General features: G+C 43.7%; 2 protein-coding genes across 2 annotated transcripts in view; one reads left to right on the plus strand and one right to left on the minus strand.

Annotated features, from left to right (window-relative positions):
* Positions 1–8,861, plus strand: part of LOC125433697 (complement factor H-like) — a 28,072-nt gene extending 19,211 nt beyond the window's left edge. Inside the window, exons 7-8 of the mRNA XM_048498430.1 lie at positions 5,640–5,816; positions 8,369–8,861. Coding sequence (XP_048354387.1) covers positions 5,640–5,816; positions 8,369–8,379 — 188 coding nt within the window. The 3' untranslated portion in view covers positions 8,380–8,861. The remainder of the gene's footprint in view (positions 1–5,639; positions 5,817–8,368) is intronic.
* A 10,508-nt stretch (positions 8,862–19,369) lies between these two features.
* Positions 19,370–21,446, minus strand: part of LOC125433330 (complement factor H-like) — a 15,934-nt gene continuing 13,857 nt past the window's right edge. The window contains exon 6 of the mRNA XM_048497834.1: positions 19,370–19,494. Within this exon, the coding sequence (XP_048353791.1) occupies positions 19,370–19,494 (125 nt within the window). The remainder of the gene's footprint in view (positions 19,495–21,446) is intronic.

The raw sequence follows: 21,446 nt of genomic DNA on the forward strand, positions 1-21,446 counted from the left end.
CGTCATCCAGAAAGCCTTGAAGCTGCTCCAGCACCACTCTCTCAATTACCTTCCCCAGAAACGAAAGATTCGAGACGGGGCGGTAATTGGCCAGATCCCTTGGATCTAACGATGGTCTTTTTAAGAGTGGGTAATCACTGCCTCCCTTCAACCCGTCCAGTCTCAAGACTCCTTGCCCAAGGGAGCCATTGATAATATTTCAACAGATGGGGTCAGTAGTTCCCCCCGGCCGCTTGTACAAGCCAGGAAGGGCACGGATCCAGAGGACAGGTAGGTAGAATTCTAATAGCAGCTAAGGCTCTGCCGCACAGTGGTTTGTGAGAGCAGGGAAAACCGGCCAAACAAGGGCCTAAAGACGGCAAGGGAGCCTCCAGAAGTTCACTAATTGTAGCCAACGTGGAGGGAAGATCCTGGCGGAGTGACGCGACCTTATCCGCAAAAAAGCTCATAAATGCCTCACAGCTAATACTCAATTGGGAATTTGTAGAGCCCTCCGATAAGGAGGTTAAAGACCGAATTATACGAAACAATTGTGCTGGGCTGGAGCTAGCGGATGCAAGAGAGGAGGAGAAGAAGGCCCTCTTCGCCTCCTTCGTCGCCATCTCATAGGCTTTCATAAATGTCCTATAAGATGTTCGCGCAGCCTCATCACGAGATTTCCTCCAAACTCGCTCTAGACGTCTAAGCGCCCGTTTCATATGGCGCAGCTCCTCTGTATACCATGGAGCGCACCGAGAGTGGGGGCGTAGAGGCCGCCGGGGGGCAACAACCTCGATGGCATCAGAGAGCCGGGAGTTCCAATCCTCTATCTGCTCATCGAGTGTGCCGGCGGGTTCAGGGTCCCGCAGAGCATTCAGGAAACCAAGTGGATCCATAAGTCTCCACGGGCGGGCATAAATCAGCCCGTCGCCTAGACGGGTGACGGGGCACGTCCATCCGGACCCTCAAGGCATAGTGGTCGGACCATGGCACTCTATCCACAGAGGTTATGACCAAATTAATCCCCGACCCAAAGACCAAATCCAGCGTGTGCTTGGCCTCGTGAGTGGGGCCCGAATTTACTAAGGAGAGGCCTAGCGTCGCCATGGATGACACTAGGTCTGCTGCCACCGTACATGAGGCAGCATCGGCATGGACGTTGAAGTCCCCCAAGACAATAAGTCTGGGGAACCGCAGTGCCCAGTCCGACACTACCTCCAGCAGCCGCGGCAGACTGTTCCCCGGTGCGCTAGGCGACCGGTACACCAGAAGAACAGCCAACCTTTCTGAGGCCAACCACTCTAAGCCAACACACTCCATGCCGGTGATCTCTGGGATGGGGGCTGCCCTGAAGGGGATAGACTCACGGATGAACAGTGCCACCCCACCCCCCCGGCCCTGGGTTCGTGATTGGTGGAGGCACGCGAAACCCGGTGGCGCAACTTCGCCCAAGGCGACGGTCTCACCTTCGCGCACCCAGGTTTCAGTGATGCATGCCAGATCCATCTGCTGGACTCCGAGGAAATCCCGGAGTACCGTGGTCTTATTATTGATGGACCTGGCATTAATCAGCACCAAGGACGAAGCAGAGTATCCCTGATCCCAGCCACCATCGTTTCTCGGGATAGGTCGGAGGTCAGAAGGCGAACGAGCAAACCCATATCTCGTGCGTCTTCTGTCATATGGCCACCGCCTACCGCAATATCTACCCCGTCCCATCAACACAGGGATCCCCAGCCCCAAAATTGGTGCCCCCATAGTTCTGCCGACCTCTCTCTGCCCAACAGTCTGGCTAATATCCCCACCAAAGTGGGTCTAACTCAGCTAACAGTAGTAATCTTAACTTAATTAACCCAACTCTCATATACAAATAGGTTGGGCAGAACTAACTGTATAGTACAATAATAAATTCTAGCTAACCTACAACTAATGCTACCAATACAGGCTATACCAATAATTAGTGTGCTCCAACTATAGCTATCTAAAATATAAATACATAACAAGGAGTTTGAGAAAATGAAGACGTGGACCAGAAGGAGGATGGTAGACGGCAACAGGGGGCGACTGCCACCCAATCCCCGAACCCCCTAATGGGAGGGCGGTGATGCTATATGGGCTCCTGATGGAATCCGTAGGAACAGCGGTGGGGTGACAGCTGCATAGGCGGCAGGCATGGGGCTCACACCACCCAGGCCAACCGTTCATGTGCAGGGTATCTAGTCCAAGGGAGACCTCACAGGGTCGGCAATCTGGAATTGTAGTTAAGGCCGTGATCGAGCAGGAATCCAAAGTTATAGTCAGGGCAGCAATCAGGGGACTTCTGCCACCGGACCCCCTGATTCACTCTGAGATCGAAGGCTCTATATCCGGTATTTGCCCCCCAAGACACGGCCCACCTAGCCTTCTCATGGCTGGTTTGCAGGTTATGAGGAGGGCGATGAAGTCATCAGATGCCTGAACCCTATTGTCTCCCGGCAACACTAGTGATCTTTCTAAGAAGCTCCGCCATCCATTCCACTCAGGGTGCCCAAGCTCTTGGCTCCTCACCAAAGCTCCCCTCCCTTGGTCACGAGGGCGGGGGGGCGGCCTGCACTGCAACAAGGCGGTTCGCCCAATCAGCAAAGCCGATTTCCACGGCCGTAGTCACAGGGCAGGCAGTCGTACCGTCAGCGCAGCCTCTGCAGTACTGGAGGTGTCCACAGGGCCAACTTTGTCTCCATCCCCCACGGCGGGCTGCAGCGTGAGCCTCAGCGCGAGTCCCACCTCCAGTGTCAGTATCCCATGAGGGCCCTCAGCTGATAAGACCCACCCACGCTAGCGGAGGGGTCACTGCCACCGCACTCCCCTGGCTTAATTTGCGCAGCCACGGCGCTGGCCGCTCTCTGTTCTGGCAAACGCCAATTTCACTGGTGTAATGCGGGGTTCTCGGACCGGCGGGGTCTCTGTTGGAACGATAAAGGGGAACTCCCCCACCGTTGGAGCAACAGAGGGGGTCTCTGCCACCGACCCCCAACTGTACGGACTCTCGTCAGCTCCGCCCCAAGCCCCCAAGCCCCAGCCCGTCAAGTCTGAGGGCACGGGTGCGGCGAGGGGGAAAACAATGGAGAGGGCCAGCAATGGAGGCGAAGCGCCCGCAGAAGCACCCGCAGAAGCGCCCGCAAAAGCCAAAATGCGGAGGGCGGAGAAAACAAAGGGCCAGGTACCTCATTCCATTCTTTCTGTTCGTTCCAATTTCAAGTCCAAGTTCCAAGTTCCAAGTCAAGTCCAATTTCCAGTCCAAATCTTGGCTTTCAAGTCTAATTCCTCACTCCAAAAAAGATACAAAAAGCACTAGGAGTGGTAGAAAGTGTCCCTACAGGCTGAAACCGAGTAGAATTTAATTATTTATTTTATTTATTTATTTATTTATTGTTTGGACTTTTATACCGCCCCATCCCCGAAGGGCTCTTTAAAATTAAAATCCAATTGTTACGGAGCTCCGCTGCTGAGCATCCGTTGCAAGCGCCATCTTGCAGTATGGGCATGAACCCTGAACAGTGCAAATGCCACCAGAGCAGCATTGGGCACGGCACAGTGGAGCACCGAACAGCTGGTTGTGTGTGGGGGGGCAAATACTCTAGGCAGCATTGGCAGGAAAACAATGGTGAATGGATGAGAAAAGCCAACAGCACTGGACAACAGAAAAAGTCCACAGCACAGTTGAGTGAGTGAACACAATCCTGCTGTAGCTGTTGGAACAAGGGAAGGGACAGCAGGAGGAAGCACCATATGGCCATACAGGAAGCATGGCATTCCCTGTACCGTGGGCTGGAGTGTGCCATGCTATCTTTCTCACAGGGCACATCCAGGGAGGTCCAGACATGTTTCTACAGCCTTCCCCCATATGCCAAATCATGCCTACATTTCAAACAGCTGGCAGACTCTCTCCCCCTCCCAAAAAAAGATTTGATGCTGCTACACAGAACACAGTTCTAAAAAATGAAAATATCACACACAGAGACAAAACCCATTATCTAAACAAAAGCTAAATCTATTTGCATCTTATCTACCTTATCATAATGCCTGATATACTCCAAAGGGTGTCTAAATGGTATAAAATTTCCATATTAATCTACACTAATATACACTAAGGGGTGGAGAGGGAATCAAATATAGAAGGGGAGAAAGAGAAGACTGGGCCAGGAGATTGCAGAAGAATTATGTAACCAGCTATGCTTGTCATTCAGTTGGAAAGGGCCAATGTGGAAGTCCCTTCTGGTGTCTGGGCCAGCTTTAAGATTTCATAAGCACCAGCAGACATCGTCACAGGATTTCCTCTCAACCCATCCCTTCCTCCCTTGGAAAGACCATGGTAATACCAGTCAAGGGACACTGACCTCTCTGTCTCCATTATCCTTGATGCCAGGTTTTTGGAGGAATGTTTCAGATCCTTTTCTTAAGAAGTCAGACCAAGCTTTCTGAAGAATAGGTTTCACACCCCTCTTCTTGCAAAAAGCCTAACTTGCTTTAATGAGACTCCAAATATTAGTTAATGAGATTCCAAATATTAGGAAATACTTTGAATATCCAGGACTGGAACATTCAGATTCTGAATTATCAGTAGCTATTCTGAACATAGCATAATTTGGTTCTTTCAAATATTCCCACATCTGAAATGCACATCTCTGCTACACAAGTACTCCAAAGTGAAGTGCTCTTCTAATCCTCAACTTCTGTGAAGATCTTTCAAATTGAGGTGCATTGCTGTGTTAGTTGAATATTCCAGGAAAGTCATTGGTCTTAACCTTGTTTTTTGAGAGAGAGCCAGCAAGAGGCAGACTCTAATATGGAGAACCAGGTTTGGTTCCACACTCCTCCACATGGGCTGCAAACCAGATTTATTTCCCCACACCTACACATGAAACCTGCTGGGTGACCTTGGGCTAGTCACAGTTGTCTCACAATTCTCTCTCAGCACCGTCTAGCTCACAAGGTATGTGTTGTGGGGAGAGGAAGGGGAGGTGTTTGTAAGCCACTTTGAGACTCCTTACAGTTGAGAAAAGCAGGGTATAAATCCAAACACATCTTCTCTCTTCTCTTTAGAAAATTGTCAGAGATTCCTAAGTCAGAAATTCAGTTAGGGGAGGATTCTTAATGAAGCCATCAGAACAATCTCCTCCTTTACTGATTTTCCACAACAATGCACAAACACAGGAAAATGTGAAAATTCATGTCAGTCAGTAGCTAAGTCTTAAAAGGCCTGTTCTAATGAAATAGCCTGTTCTAACTAAACGAATCCCAGAGTTTTTTGCAATTCAGAGGGGTTTCATGACGGAAAGGGGGTTCCTCCACAAGCAAATCAAAACGGAAAGTCTTCCTTAAGTGATGGAAGTGGGAAAACAATTGGACTAGTCACTAGGATGTTCCATCCAACAATTTTCTGAAGGTATGAGTATTGCTCCTGACAGGTATCTGAAACAACAAAGCCATCTATTTTCTTCCTCCTGTGTACTTTACTGCATACCTACTGTCCTGGAATCAGCTATTGTATCCTCCCATACTACTTGTTTTACCTCACATTAGAATCTCATTCTATTTACAGGCTCAATATTAGATACGTAATTTTGTTCACTCTCTTTAGCTGGTTTGGACATAGTTATTCTGATTTTATATCTTACCAGAAAACCCATGTGTCCCTCCCCCCCAAATCTTTGATGCATCTCTCCATGGGCTAGTGAAAAAAAGCTATCATTCCGGAGAAACAGTGCATTATGTGTGCCATCCAGGATTTGTTGCTACTGGGCCCCTCAATGTGACATGCAGAAAAGGGAAATGGACGGAACCTCCTAACTGTGAAGGTATAATGTTTGTTTTGCTTGTGCAATATTCTCCAAATGGCTATTGAAAGAGAGCAGTAATATAGCTGGGGTTTAACAGCAGGAGGACTAGAGGATGGCCTTGTGGGGTTTCTCTTAGTTGGAGTTTAGATTCAAATAGTTCACCGTTTGTGGTGGACAACAGACTGGGACCTCATCAAGCAATTTCAACTGACATAGAGCTCATTGCTAAAGCACAATCTTTGCATGCAAATGGTCACATTTCACATGACCAGTTCCTGCCATGCCCTGTTAAAACTTTTCAAGTAAAATGGGTTCTGCGAAGGTCCTCTGCACTGAAGACTGACTGTAAATAAAATGTAATAACTTGCTTAGAGGGACTAATGTTTTGCCCCTACATAAAATAGTGCCCTATGTTTATGGTGCAGAATGTTTGGAAGCAAACGATGTTGTACTTGTTTTCCACAGACCATACTAATCCTCTGCTCCTTATCCTAGAGGCTAAACTTCTTCACTGGAATCTGGGCAATCCAAACAAGTTTAGGAGAGTGCATATACTCATGTATAAGTCGACCCGCATATAAGTCGAGGCACCTAATTTTACCACAAAAAACTGGGAAAATTTATTGACTCGCGTATAAGTCGAGGGTGGGAAATGCAGCAGCTACTGGAAAATTTCAAAAATAAAAATAGATACCAATAAAATTACATTAACTGAGGCATCAGTAGGTTAAATGTTTTTTAATATTTATTTCAAAGAAAAACAGTAAACTAGCTCTGTAAGTGGAAAAGAGGTTCAACAAGAACAATATGGTATCAACAATAACTTGAAAAGTACAAAAACCTTAGCTTTTTTGTAAGGAAGGGTTTTAAACAATGGATCTTATAATAAAAACTGGAATGAACAACATGCCTGTTCACTGTGACTCAAAACTACCCTGCTTTTTAAAAGAATAGTTCATTATTTTTAGTATACATATTTTTAAAATTGCACGTGGCAGGTGTCATTTTAGAAGGAACATTCACACAACCTGTCAGGGGAGGATGTTTATGTTATCAGTACCAACATTTCAGAGTATCTTTAGGAGACACTCCTGATGATAACACCCAGGTTTGGTGACGTTTGGTTCAGGGGGTCCAAAGTTATGGACCCTCAAAAGGGTAGCCCCATCTACTATTAGCTCCCATTGGAAACAATGGGGGATGGGAGCACCCACTTTGGGGATCCATAACTTTGGACACCCTGAACCAAACATCACCAAACCTGGCTGATATCAGAAACATATTATCCTGATGATACCACCCAGGTTTGGTGAAGTTTGGTTCAAGGAGTCCAAAGTTATGGACCCTCAAAATGTAGCCCCATCTACTATTAGCTCCCATTGGAAACAATGGGGCATGGGGGCACCCATTTTGGGGGTTTATAACTTTGGACCCCCTGAAGCAAACTTTACCAAACTTGGCTGGTATCATCAGGAGCGTCACCTAATGATACCCTGAGAATTTGGTGTCACTAGCTTAAAAACTGCGCCCCTGGAGGCCGACAAAGTAAAAACCCTAAAATATTTTTCAAAATATACCTGACTCATGTATAAGTCGATGGGGGCTTTTTCACCACAAAAACGTGCTGAAAAATTCGACTTATACATGAGTATATACAGTATTAGAATTCTTGTCAGCCAGTGGTTGCCATTCTGGGCTATTCTGCTCCCGCTTTGTTCTTTGAGGACAAATCCTATTTTGTACTGTATATTTTTATCTTGTTTCTCCCGTTTTCATCCATCTTGGGTTTCTCCTTCTCCCCTTCTCTTCTTGCTTACTTCTCCATGTTTTTCCTTCTAAATTCTACAGGAAAACAACAAAATAGTAATTGTGCCACAAGTTAGATACCTGTTAAGGCATGGCATATCCACCTGTGGGTCCCAGGCCACAAAATTAACCTTACAAATAGATAAATGTATGTTCCTCGCAGATAATTTTTAGTAGCTCTTCAGGTCACAAATAACAACTGTTTAGTGAAATTCTCCAGAGTTACCATTCTGAGACCATTGAAGTCACTAAGCTTAGAATGGTGAATCTCTGTTTAGTATTAGAGTATAGAAATGAAAAATTTTTACTTCTTTTATCAAAAGATAGTTGACTTTGTGATTTATTGGTACTGTTAGAACTACAGCTTGAAATGTTAAGAGTTTCTATATGGAAATTTCTCTATGGAAACAAATCTAGAAATCTCTTCAGTCCTCCTCAGTGTCAATATTTGCAAGATTCCTAAATTTTGGTATGCTACCTATTTTTTTAAGTGATAATGGATCTCTGAATAGTAGGGTGAGATATTTCTGATAAGTCACTTTGATATAATTATATGATTGATTAAAAATCCCAAGATACAAACATCCTTTTATAGTACTTGTATATTAATAGTTATACACTGAACCATTCCAATGTTATGTATATGTTAAAACAGCTGCAGTCCACTACAGGTCACTACAGATCAAGTATAACTATATATGAGAGTGTTACAAAAATCTATGCATTTTATTTTTTCTTCTGAATAGTTACTTTGTATCTTACAGGATTAAAATGAAAAGAAAGATGCAACTGATATTTTAAAGCAAGATTTGGCCTTCAAAAGTCATCATTCACTTCTTTCAAACATTACCATAATATACTGCTTCTGTAATAATATCTTTGATGAATTATGTCTCTTCACATAGAATTATGGAGTCAAAACTGGAAACAGGGTGAAAGCTACACCTGCGACTTCTATGTCAGTAACATGTCAGTAGACATATATCTGGTCCAATTTTAAAGCCACACACTTAGAAACATTACATATATAAAGTTGTAGAAGGAAAAAAATATATCAGCAGTCAAGAATGCAGGATGTTTCTGACTCCATAAACTGAAATATCAATGAAAACTAGGCACTTTTTTCCAAACATGCTGGCTATTATCAATGAAATTGATTTTTTAATTATTATTTGACCTGCAGATTCTGTCTCTTTACTGCTAAACAAAAAGTGTGTATTTTTGTTGTTAAAGTTTATTAAATGCTAGAAAAGCTTATTCATGTGCTTGTACACATTGTTTGACTCCTTGCATATCAACAATTCGTATAATCGCATCAACACAAAACTTTCTGTGGCTATCAAAGTTTGTAAACAAAGACCTGTGGCTTATGAGCTCAACTGTGGCTAAATGTACACTGGCACTCTGCTCCACTCAAGGGTACAATTTCTGTGGGGCAGAGATTTCTGTACTGAAGCCACCGAAGTTGTGGCAAGAGCAAAGCCAAGAGCAAAGGCTGCCCTTTTTAAAAGTTCCTTAAACATGATGTTCCTTATATCAATATCATGCAGGCTGCTTTAATTGCTTTTGTATTTTCAGAGAAATCCTGGCAATGGATCCCTCACATTTTCCTAAAAATACAACAGCAATGAAAACAGCCTAGGCGATATTGATATGAGGAATAAGGAATATCAATTATTTAAAGTGGTTTTTTAAAAAGGCAACCCTGCTCTTGGCTTTTGACGGTTGAGTGACCCAGAAGTGGGGGCAGGCAAGTGCGCAAGCCACATGGCAGGCAGTGGGCCACCTCCTAACATTTAAAAAAGGAAATGTGAGGAGACACACACACATACACACACACACACCGTGAAAGCACTATGGGGTTATAAGTGTTGCGGAAAGCATTCCATGCATAAAGGGCCTAGATATCCTCATGTTTCAGAAATGACTGAGAATTGAATAGTGCAGAAATCAGCAGCAGGGGAAAGCAAGAACATTATTCAGCTGCTCTTGGATATCTTCAAGATTATATTCAAAAGTTTAAAAGTGTATCCTTTAAATATGTTTTTGTGGTTACTTTTTATGATACAATTCTGACAGATAATCAAGTGTGATTTCAATACAGAATGGAGTGGATGCCCTACCACAGGGGTGGCCAACCTATGGCACTCCACATGTTCATGGATTACAATTCCCATCAGCCCCTGTCAGCATGGCCAATTGGTCATGCTGGAAGATGCTTATGGAAATTGTAGTCTATGAGCATCTGGAGTGTCATAGGTTGGCCACCCCTGCCTGACCACTACCAAAATGATGCCCCAGTCTTGTGATAGAAAACTTGGATACTTTGTTTTGAGATTAGTCAAAAGATTACTTCTTATGGGGGTATAAGGTGCTCAAAAAGATTACTTCTTAGGGGGTATAAGGTGCTCGAAAATCAAATTTGCTATGTTTGCAATACCCATTTTTGCTTGACTTAACCCCTCACATAATCACATTGAAGACCTGTTCTCAATTTGAAACAAACAGTATTTTGAGTAGCTTTGTGCCTGTTCAGTGATGAGATTCAGCATTGTGACTGGCTTGATGGGCTAACCAATGTCCCAGAACCATTCTGGGTAGGACATGCATCCTTGTAAAATGGAAAACACTTGAATGGATGTGATGGTTTTATGTCTGTGAAGTCAACACCATTAATCAGTTGGTGGCACTTGCCACTTGAGAACATTCAGCTAATAAAACCAGTCTAGGGCTCATTCCGCACATGCAGAATAATGCACTTTCAAACTGCTTTCAGTGCTCTTTGAAGCTGTGCAGAGTGGCAAAATCCACTTGCAAACAGTTGTGAAAGTGGTTTGAAAATGCATTATTTTGTGTGTGCGGAAGGGGCCTAGGAGTCAGACTGGAAAAGCTTGTATGCAATACTAGGCAGAAAAGTCACAAAACTTCTCCTTCCACACAGGCCATTTAGGCAGGCACTACTTACCCCATGACTGTTTCCTTTGCAGTGGGTTTTTCCTGTTATTTTTTGTGAAGTGTTCTTAACTGAGCCAATCCACCATTTTGTCTCCCGCCACTTTCTTGTTGTTTATGTGCTACCTCCATTTGGGGAAGTTTGCGTGTGTGTGCTGTCTTTGGTCTACCATTAGTTTGCTAAACCGTACCATTTTTTTTCAACTTCACTCCAGCTATAGACCTTCAGCATTAAAAATTTTAAAAGTCCTTCTAATCCTTCTGAAAGGGGGACCCAAAGATTGGAAGTAACTGCTATGATGTGCGTGGAAGAAGGCAGAGAGGAGCGAGAAACCCCAAAGAAAGCTAAATGCATATTCTCCTTCACCTTCTCTGCAAAGGGAGAGGAAAAGTTGCCCTTTCAGAGATTTTGGAAACTGTGGGGAAGAGAGGGAAACATGAGCATAACTGAGAATCACACCCAATCAAATGGCCACAGCCTTGAGGCAAGGGATGCTATTAAAGTTAAAGAAAAAGCTATGCTTTCTTCCCCCCCCCCTAATGTCAGTTGCTGATGTGCTCCCCTTTATCAGATGAAATTCCACCAGCGTATAATTCTGTTCCACTAGAATCTGGGCCAGAGCCATAGATTTATTTGAATCAGAAGCATTTCTTCAACAAAACTATAATGTTGTTGATTTCCAGAGAGTTGCAGGCCAGTCTGGAAATACACGGAGGTCTACATTACAAGAAATCTTTTTGTCTGTCTCCTCCTCTGGTCTCGGGGCCTCTGAAAAAGTGTGAACTTTTTTTAGCTGCAATCCTGTGAATGGGAAGTTCCATCAAATTCCTCCTTACCTGCATATAAAACTGTTAGACATATGGAGAAAGGTCTAATACAGTCAGAAAGCTAAGATCTCCTCCATTAGACAATCTGAAATGCAGACTGAGATATTTTTTTAGTGCAGTATGCAACAGTAGTGAAGCACTGCATGAAGGTGAAGCTTTTAAAAAAAAAAACCCACCCCATTGCTTGCATATTAGATTGTCAGATATATGTTTGAGGGGGCAGTTGCATATTACTCTTCTCATAACCTGACAGTCATTTTCACTAAACTTCTCAGGACTAACAAGGCCTTTCACATAGCAAAAAACATTTTCAACAAGAACATCTAAATTAAAAAAGGAAGTATCCAGTTAGAATAACATATGGCTTGGCAATGTGTAGATAACAGTATCTAAGATTAGAGGCTACATCATTCAGATATTTGGGTCATAGTGAGTACTTGATGTTAAATTTTAATCTATAGTTTTCCAAACCAAATAGTTAGATACATACAAACATAATGACTGTAATCCACAGTAGCACAGGGGAGGAGGAAGTAACAGCACTGGGGGCATTTTTGGCTCCAAAGAAGGGAGAATGTGTGTGTGTGGGGGGGGGAAACACCCTGTGGGCTGAAATCTGTCTAATCACAGAATAAGTAGTCTGGTATAATTTGGTATAGTTAGGGGGAAATTCATTAAGAACCAGTTGGGCAGCCCCATCCCAGAGCTGCAGCCCGTAAAGAGGCCTCCTGGTGGCATGGGGAGGCTTGAAAAGTGAAAATGACTCCCCGCCACAGAGAAGCCTCTGTGGGGCTCAGTAGACTTATGCTGCCCAAATGTCCCAGCTGCTGGTGTAACTCTGTGGGTGGTTGGGAGGGAGCCAAGTAAAGTTAGTTCTCCTTGGCCATGCCCCTGAGCTACCACTGCTACACTAGTGATGATGGCAGGGGCGCTGGGTCGTTGATGCTCCAGCACCACATCCCAGCAGATGGGGGGAGTGGCAACCGCACACCAGCAGAATCGCCCTCCATCAGGGTAAGGGCCCTGGGGAAGGTAAATCCACCAGTGTGGCTGCACACTTCTTCCACCAGTGAATTGTTGTCATCATCGTCCTCCCGCCAATATGGGGCTCATAAACAGGTTACATGTTATTTAAAGCTATCCAACACAGGATATAATAAGTACACTTGTCATTTATGTCCCATATTATGTCCCACCCCATATTATGTCCCACCCCACCCTTCAATAGGCCACCCTTGTCGGTGGAGTAGCCACAACTTGGGGCCCGCTGCTTCACTGGCTTGGCAAAGTCCTCCTGCCTCCCCACCCCCACCCCAACGGGCAATCCCGGCTGGTGGAGCAACTGTACCTTGAAGCCGGCTGCTGTGCTGGCCCACCTTATTCCACTGATCTTTTTAAACTCCATTCCATGTTTTAACATAATTATTTTGAAATAATGTACAGTTCCTATTTGTCAACTTAATTCCCAGACATTTCACCTTTTCTTTTCAACTTTAACACCATTGTTTGATATCAACTCTATTTGATCTTATAATTTTATACTTTTATAAAAGCCTTTGTTTTGTTTATTGATTTAAAAACCTGCTAATATACTGGGCAGACTCCTCCAAACCCGGAGTTTTCCAAAGGGCTTTTTGGCAGTGTGTGGAGCAGGGAAAAGCCCTGAAACCTCCCCTCCACAAACCCCTCTTGAACCCTTAAACTAGGGAAACAGGATTGTGACGGCCAAAAAGGAAAGACAACCAGTGCTACTTACTGAAAACCTCCTTAGTCCTTACCTAAAGGGTATAAAGAAAACAAGTTATTATATTTCTGCCTGCAGATAAATGTATCACTGCCAGGGGAATTATGGGTAAATATCTTGACTGAATGAGTAACTGTTAAAGGGTTCACAGGAAGCGGTGGCCTTCATTCATTGTTTTTTCCTGGACAATCTTATTTTGCAGTCATATGTCCTTTTATCCTATTAGGTATTACAAAAATTAACCTTTTCTGTCTACATAATTAAAAGGCTGGATGGGGAGATAAGTCGGCATATGCGTAGAGCGACATTATCAGATGACCTGCATTCTGCTCCCAGCCATTTTGATCCAAAACTCACCAAACCTCTGGCCGCAGAACTCATTTTCCATGATGTAGATTAACACAAAGCAAGGAGGCCTTTGACCACATGTCAAAGGTTTGCTCTCCCCACTAGATGATTGAGCTATAAGCAAACAGATCGTCTTGTTCTGGAAAAAGGATTTTACAAGTTCCGGCACCTTTGCTTTTAGAAGGCAACATTTTTCAGTTCTGATAAGAGAATTATTGAGAATCTGTGCATAGTACCTTTATGAAACATTCTATGCACCACTGAAGCAATTGTATACATGTTTAACCTGCAGTAAATCCTACTATATTCAATACAATTCGCTCCCAGGGAAGTGTATATAGGATTACAGAATTAAGGAGATTTGGTTTTCTTTGGGCAAGGAAGTTTATACGGAGGGCATGGAGGATGGAGTTCCAACTTTTGGTTCTCACAACTGAGTTACTGAACCTTCTTCAATTTCAGAGTCATGGAAAATGCTGGAGACATTATTTTCCCCCTCATGCTAAGAGAGGAGCTTTTCTCTTCATTCTAGGGCATGTACCCCCACATCATGACATGACTTCCAGTTGTAACTGAAAATGTTGTTGTGTCACTGACGATCCTAAACACATAAATCTCCTGGCCTCTGATTGCCTCCCAACTGGGGCTTTAATAACAAGCAAATTTGTCTATCTGAGAGTCTCTCATCGGATGAAGAAAGATGACAGGTCTGGGCAATGAATTCTTATGGACCTATTAACCAAATAGGGACCCAGAGTGTGCCATAAGGATAGCTACCCCTGGCCAATAAACTAATATATAGTGTGCATGTGCCTGATTTAAGGGGGAGGGGGAATCCCTGCCTTTGTCAAGAGAGACTTGTTTGCAGTACCTGGTTAAGCAAAGACAAGACAGAGACTGACTTAGCTAACAGCCAATCAGTCGTTGTCTGCTAAGGATAGTAGCAGGGAGCTGGGAGAGACTGGATTGGTGGTGGTTTCCTTAAGATAGAACCAGGGAGATATACTGGTACATGGAGCTTACCTGTTAGGACACGATTTGGAATAGGTGTCCAACTTTTTTTTGTACATTTGGTTTTTGCTTCCTGCTGTTCAGGATGATATCCTGTATCACACTCAAACAACATACCGTCACCCTCTATGAACACATTCTTTGAAGCATAATGTATGTGACCATGTGTAAAAGGTCTAGGAGGAATGCACTGTTCTAAAGACAAAATAAATAAATACGTATGAGTGGAAGAGGATTTGAGATAATCAATTATTTACAAGCTGTAGTTCACTTTAAGGTTGACAATGAGGAAAAATGAAATTGTTCAAGATTTTCTATTCTATAGCTCCATCATCAACAAAAAGGGAGATGGCAACCAAGAAATCAGAAGGAGACTGAGGCTGGGGAAACAGCCATGAAGCAGCTAGACAAGATTCTTAAGTGTAAACATGTGTCACTGGCAACCAAGATCAAGTTAACTCAGGCCATAGTATTCCCCGTTAAATGGGTGTGAAAGTTTGACAGTGAAGAAAGCTAACAGGAATAAAGCTGATTCCTTTGAAATGTGGTGCTGGAGGACAATTCTACAGATACTGTGGACCTCCAAAAAGACATATCACTAGATTCTACAACAAATCTCCCTAAAAGCAAAAATGACCAAACTGAGGCTATTGTATTGAACTGAGGCTATTGGTCCCATTATTTGAAGACAAGAATCACCGGAAAAGACAATAATGCTAGAGAAAGATGAAGACAGAAGGAGAAGAGGAATACTCTGCATGACCTGGATTGATCTGGCCAAGGAAGCCACGGCTCTCCGTTCGCAAGCCCTGAGCAAGGCTGTTAATTATAGAATGTTTTGAAGGTCATTAATTCATAGGGTCACCATAAGTTGGAAGTGACTTAATGGCACTTAATGGACACACAGTTCAAGTAGGATACAGACAACAAAATACAATCCCCAAATCCAGCATGGGTGATCCATGTATACAGACTGCATCTTGTGAAGCTGGACTTTCAAACTGGAAAAAAAAAATCATCATCCAGTTCCCAGAGTTGTACTTCTTGACAGACAGCTGATGCTATCAGCTTTGACATTGTTGATCACATGTTAATTGTTAAGGAGAGTAAATCCAGGCACACGCACACCCCATCCCAATGTCTGATTAGTATCAATACCAATTAGCTCTTTTGTGGAGAACCTCACAGACAATAGCAGGTAAACAACTTGTGCATGTATGCAAACCTGCTGCTACAGAAAGTGATAGTGTGAGGAGGTAGATAGCATGTTGAACTGGTACTGCCAATATACAACTTCCAGTGACTATTTATTTAAATATTTTAACCTCAATTTTCTCCAACTCTGGGCGCTCAAAGTGGCCTACCAAATAAAGTACACAAAAATATAATAAAGATATAACAATGCAGCTGGTCCTCAGTACACTTTTAAAGGAAGTGTGAAGACACAAGGTGATTTGAGACTGATCGACAAGCCTAGTCAACTTTAGCCACAAGGTCATTCCACACTGCTTACAGGCCACAGTTGTATGCCACAAGGGCCAACCAAGAGCCAAACAAGCCTTCAGCTTGTGCCAAAGATGTATGTTTCTGGCCAAGTTAGTGTTGCCAAATCGAGGCTGGGAAATTCCTGGCAATTTAGAGATGAAGTCTAGGGAGGACAGGGACCTCAGTGGGGTACAAGGCCATAGGGTCCTCCCCTCCAACCATCAATTTTCTAACTGATCTCTGTAGTCTGGAGATGACCTCCAATTCTGGGGGATCCCCAAGTCCCACTTGGAGGCTGGCAAGTCCAAGCTCCAAATACCTGCACAAAAAGGTGCAGATGCTCACACTGGGTCTTGCTCACTTAGCTCAACTGCTCCGAGTTCCTACCCTTCTTCCTCCTTAGATTATTTATAGAACCAAATCTACAAAGTGAAGCTTGAAAATGATATGAGCAAAGTTTGCTGACTGCCTATATATTTCCCAAGCATCTTTTCACTTCATTAAAAAAATAAGGCAGAGTTTCTGTGGATGTTGAATGCTGTGCCCAAAACAACATTCTCTACATGTGCACCATGGCACATGCACAGTTTTGACAGCAGATGTTCAGAGCATGGAAGGCTTACAAATTCTGTTCACAAACATGATACAAAGGAAACAAACAGCAAAGAGATAAGATGCTGCTAATCAGTGTGCCATTTCTCCAGCATTCCCTTCTGAATAGAAGAATTTGTAAGGGGGTGAGGAAATTAGCACTTACTAAAGCATTGTGGTTTAATTAATATTGGAAGCCATCTCAGGTGTTTTTATCACTATCATATTCAAGTCAAAATGGACCTTCAACTTCTCAGACCTATCTCTAGCTATCAAAGTAAGCCCCACATGTGGGGAATCACCTAAGGGTTCCTATGAACTATGGTGAAGTGTTCACTAATCCTATTGGTGCCAGCTGATAATACTGATAACAATGTTCCTTGTTGATTCATGACACCAGATTTTGTTTGGCTAAAACAAAGTCCATCTTTTTTTCACCCTTCTATCCTCCCTTCCTTCAGTCTGCTCAGCTATTGGGACATCTTTTACTCAAAAAGATTCCTACACACACACACACACACACTAAAGTATTGATTAAACCTTGCAAAAGGAAAAGTAGCAGGAAACCATCAAAATATATAACTATCAACATTCACTAGGCTTTGATGCAGAAAATAATAGTATAGCAATCAAGCTACATACGTAGACATGTTGGAGAAGGTAACCAGCCATACTTCGTGCATTTAGAAGTTGTGGTATGGTTTTCAAGCTCATATCCTCGGTTACAATTCAATTGGATAATGTCTTCAAATTTATGCTGATTCTGTACAGGATGGAAGATCCCATTGTCAATTTTGGGAGCAGTGCACATCGCTTTCAAGAAGGGACAGAAAAGCAGGTGAGGTTAACAACTTTGCCTAACAATATTTACAATGACCACCATGCGGCTTGTACCATTGTGAGATTTTTGAGAATGCATGTCAGAGTTTGAACAATCCACAGTAGCTGCAATCCTCCTGCACACATTCAGCCAAGATTACAGTGATACAAGTGAACATTTTATTAAGTTAACCATGTTATCCTAAGACTTCAGTCCCCCACCACCACCACCAGCAGCCACAACTAAAACAAAAAGCAATAACATTTGTAAAAGTCAATTTTTTTTTCAAAATTAAATTGGTTCAGTCAAAACTCCAGTGCCTGTTTTTCCGGACAGATCTCCTCTGCAGAGCTGGTGGTATCCCATGAAGATAGGTTCTGCAAAGACCAAACAGAGAGAGGACAAGTTCAAAAGCAAAAGGGAAATATCTTGAACTATCACTCTACTGCAGTCTGGAACAGAATGGGCTGGCTAGGAACCAGAACTATAATTTATACTGTTTGGGCCAGCCAGTCACTTAAAATCCAGAAGTTTGAAAATGTCCCAGGGAATAAAAACTTTCCCTGATTGGCAAAGGAGCAGTATTGGCAGTTATGCTCACATTTTATAGGCCACAGTCAGCTTTCTTCCCCCCTACTGTCACTAAAGGTGCAAACTCTTCAAGGACTTAGCTAGCTAGGTTCCTGTAGAAATGCATGGCATTCATTGTCTGGGAGTGAATCACCAGAGAGCTCTCCCATTTGTTGTCCTGGAAACCAAATGCAAAGTGCAGCAGACACCAGGGAACGAGAGAAGAAGACTACATCCAGCTTCAGCAACATGGCTGGGCTTTAAGCAACCCCCCCCCCCCCAACACACACACCAACAGAAATCCCAACAGACACCAAGGAAAGATAAGTAAGGTAGATGAGGAAATTTCGGGGGGGGGGGGGATTTTCCAGTTTGGAAAAAATCAAGCTGGTTTAAAGGGATTCCAAGAGGCTAGCTGCTATGAAAAACTCCGTTTCAATTTGAAATGGCGGAAATCCAATAAGCCAAATAGAGATGCAACTACACTTGGTCAATACCCTAGAAATTTGGTAAAATTAAGATTCAGATTTATTTGGGCATAAAATTATCTGTATGCCCAAATAAGACAAATAACATATTCAGATATACCCCAATATTCAGGTAAAGCTGAAAAATTCGGATCCGTCTGATTTTTTGTGTGTGTCTTTTTGAGTTTTTTTCATGTGTCGGCCTGCAGGGGGGCGTATTTTAAAAGCTAGCAGCCCTGACAGGCACCCCCCAAAATTGCAGTGTTCTGCAGTGCCTTAGCACCATTGTACCCAATGGGGAATTTCTGTGCAGGTTGCACTTTTTGGAAGATAGAGGCACCAGACTTTCAAAGTGGCTCCAGGAGCCCCTCCTGGTAATAGCATCCAGGCTTGGTGAACTTTGCTTCTTGGAGTTCAATTTTATGGGTCCTCAAAAGGCTCATTTTGTTTTCCCACTCCTACACATGAAGCCTGCTGGCTGAGTTCTCTCACAACTCTCTCAACCTGCCTCCCACCGCCCCCAGAAGCACAGTTCACCAAGACTGGATGCTACTACCAGGAGGGCCTCCTGGAGCCACCTTGAAAACCTGGTGCCTCTATCTTAAAAAATGTGCAGCCTGCTTACGCACTCAGACGGACGGTTTGCTTTTTATATATATAGATAACAAGAAGTAACTAAGCAAGAAAACAAGAAAATAATGCCTTATTAACACATTTTTGGGAATATGCAGGACCTCCATCCAGTGGTGTTCCTAGGAAAACTGGCACCCTGGGCCCTAGGCAAAACCTGAGTTGGATGCCTTCCCATGGGCGGTCACCCTCCCCCACCTGGGGCGGTGTTTTTACCCCTCCCCGCGCCACCGCTGCAGTTTTTCTGCTCTGAGGAAGGAGCAGAGGCAGACCCTGCGGGCACCCCCCCACTCACTCAACCCAGCCAGCTATGCAGGCGTCATCGCCGCATGGGATCCAAGCTGGGGTGCCGCTCCTCCTCCTCTTCCTCCTGGCCAGGCGAGCGCAGCTCTCCGCAAGAACCAGCTGCTCTCCGCCTCCCCGGGTGCAGCTCCAGGACCAATGCTCCGGATGGAGGAGGGAGAAGAGGAGGTGCCTCAGAGGTCCCCAGACTGGCCTGCAGCTTTGCCCATCAGGGGAGGGGGCATGGAGGGCAGACGAGCCCCAGACGCACCGCAGGGCAGACCCCGAGCCTTATTTCTTGCCTTTTAAAACCTTTCAGGTTGCCATAAACTGGCTGAGACTTGATAGCACTTTCCACCACCAGTCCAACTTCTTGCTCAATGCAGGAAAAAAAGTATTCCTGAGAGATGGCTGTTCAGCCTCTACTTGAAGATTTCTAGCAAGAGAGAGCCCACCATCCTTCTAGATAACAGATTCCTTTGTTGAAGTCCCCTGACTTTTAAGAAATTTCTCCCAATGATCAGCTGAAATTAAACTTCTGTAACAAGCCTATTCCCTGGTTAATATTTGGATGAACAAGATTTAGAATGACAAGGATAATGGCAAATACGGAGCACTGAAGAAGGCATCGAAAAGCTTTAGTTACGCGACTAGCTTCTGCTTGCTGAATTTTTTGCTTGCTGAATTTTTCTCCGCATTGCAACAAGGCTCCTTTAAATGGACTCCAGAAGGAGATCACGTAAGATTTCAGCCACGTATCCAGAATAACAACTTACTCTTGAAGAATAAGAACTTTGTAAATGTCAGGATAATATCCTATGACTATGGTTTTGGATACAAATATATGAAGAGCAGGACTAATACGTTGGACTGTTTTGAGTGTGCACTAAACTGAGAGTGAACTGTTTGAGCACGCGTGAGAAAATCACTGCGCTCCTTCCAAGGAAGTCTATTTGGAATAGAAATACAAATAAGCATCGTTGCACTTGTATTTTATGTATGATTAGAAATATAAGAGGGTAATACATTGAATGCCACTTTAGCAGCATACGTGTGTCTTGTATAATTTTTCCGGTCCGTTTTTTGACACGCTCTTTGAGACGCACGTTTCCATTCATAAAAATCGGTATAAAAATCCCACAAATAAATAAAATAAAAACCAGATCAAAATGGAATTATATGGGAATTCACTTCCTCATCGTTACTCTGATGGGAGTGCAGGGTGTACAAATCTGCTTTTCAGTGTGATACTTTTTGTTTCCTGTCATGAAGCAATGTTTGCTTCGTAAACATTGAAGGGAGAATGTTTGCTTTTTGATTCCGGGAAAGCACTCTTCCAATCAATCCTAAAGCCAAAACTAGCTGAAAACTTCATTTCAGTGGGTAGAAGTATAAAGAAAGCTGAAGCAACTGACCACATGGCCAGCTGGAATGGAAAGCTGGATGCTGACAAAAAGTGAAAGGACAGACATCTCAAAAAAGAAGATTTTTAAAAATTTCAAATATTTGTATCTCTCCTTCACTTCTTGTAAAAGACCTGCAAGTGACTAGCAAAAACAAATAGTTCAGAGTATGATGACTTTGGGCCTTTCACCACTCTTGAGGATCCCCCCTATGCCGTGTGCTGCTCTGTGCGGGGTCATCAAAAGGCGCCATTTACAAGAGTGCCAGGGATGCCGCGCGCTGAGGGGGCGTGAGAGGGGCAGCGTCGGGGCAGCTGCGTGGGGAGTGCCCTGGGACCCCGCGCTACTTGAGAAGAGTAGTGCGGGGCTTAAGGTAAGTAAGGAAAGGCCCAGAATGACAGTGAAAACCAATCCAGCATTATTCAATCCCCGTTTAACCTAACAGCCCTTGGCAGCAGTTAGGCCAAAAGGGTCAAAGAGCAAGCTGTGACAGTAGAATCATGAATGACTGTCTCAAAAGGACAATCCAAATTCCAAGTAGCACCACTAAAAAGATCTCATCTTGAATGGTCACCTACCAGATTTCAGATGACAGGGGAACTACAATCATGCTTTGTGGTACTTGATGCTTAGAGGAGGACCTTAAATGACTGGAGAAGTTCCAAGTGAGCGACCTTCCAGGAGGGTTCGTTTTATTGTATATATTGCTTT

Source organism: Sphaerodactylus townsendi, linkage group LG05, assembly GCF_021028975.2.
Source record: "Sphaerodactylus townsendi isolate TG3544 linkage group LG05, MPM_Stown_v2.3, whole genome shotgun sequence".
NCBI classification, from domain to species: Eukaryota; Metazoa; Chordata; class Lepidosauria; order Squamata; family Sphaerodactylidae; genus Sphaerodactylus; species Sphaerodactylus townsendi.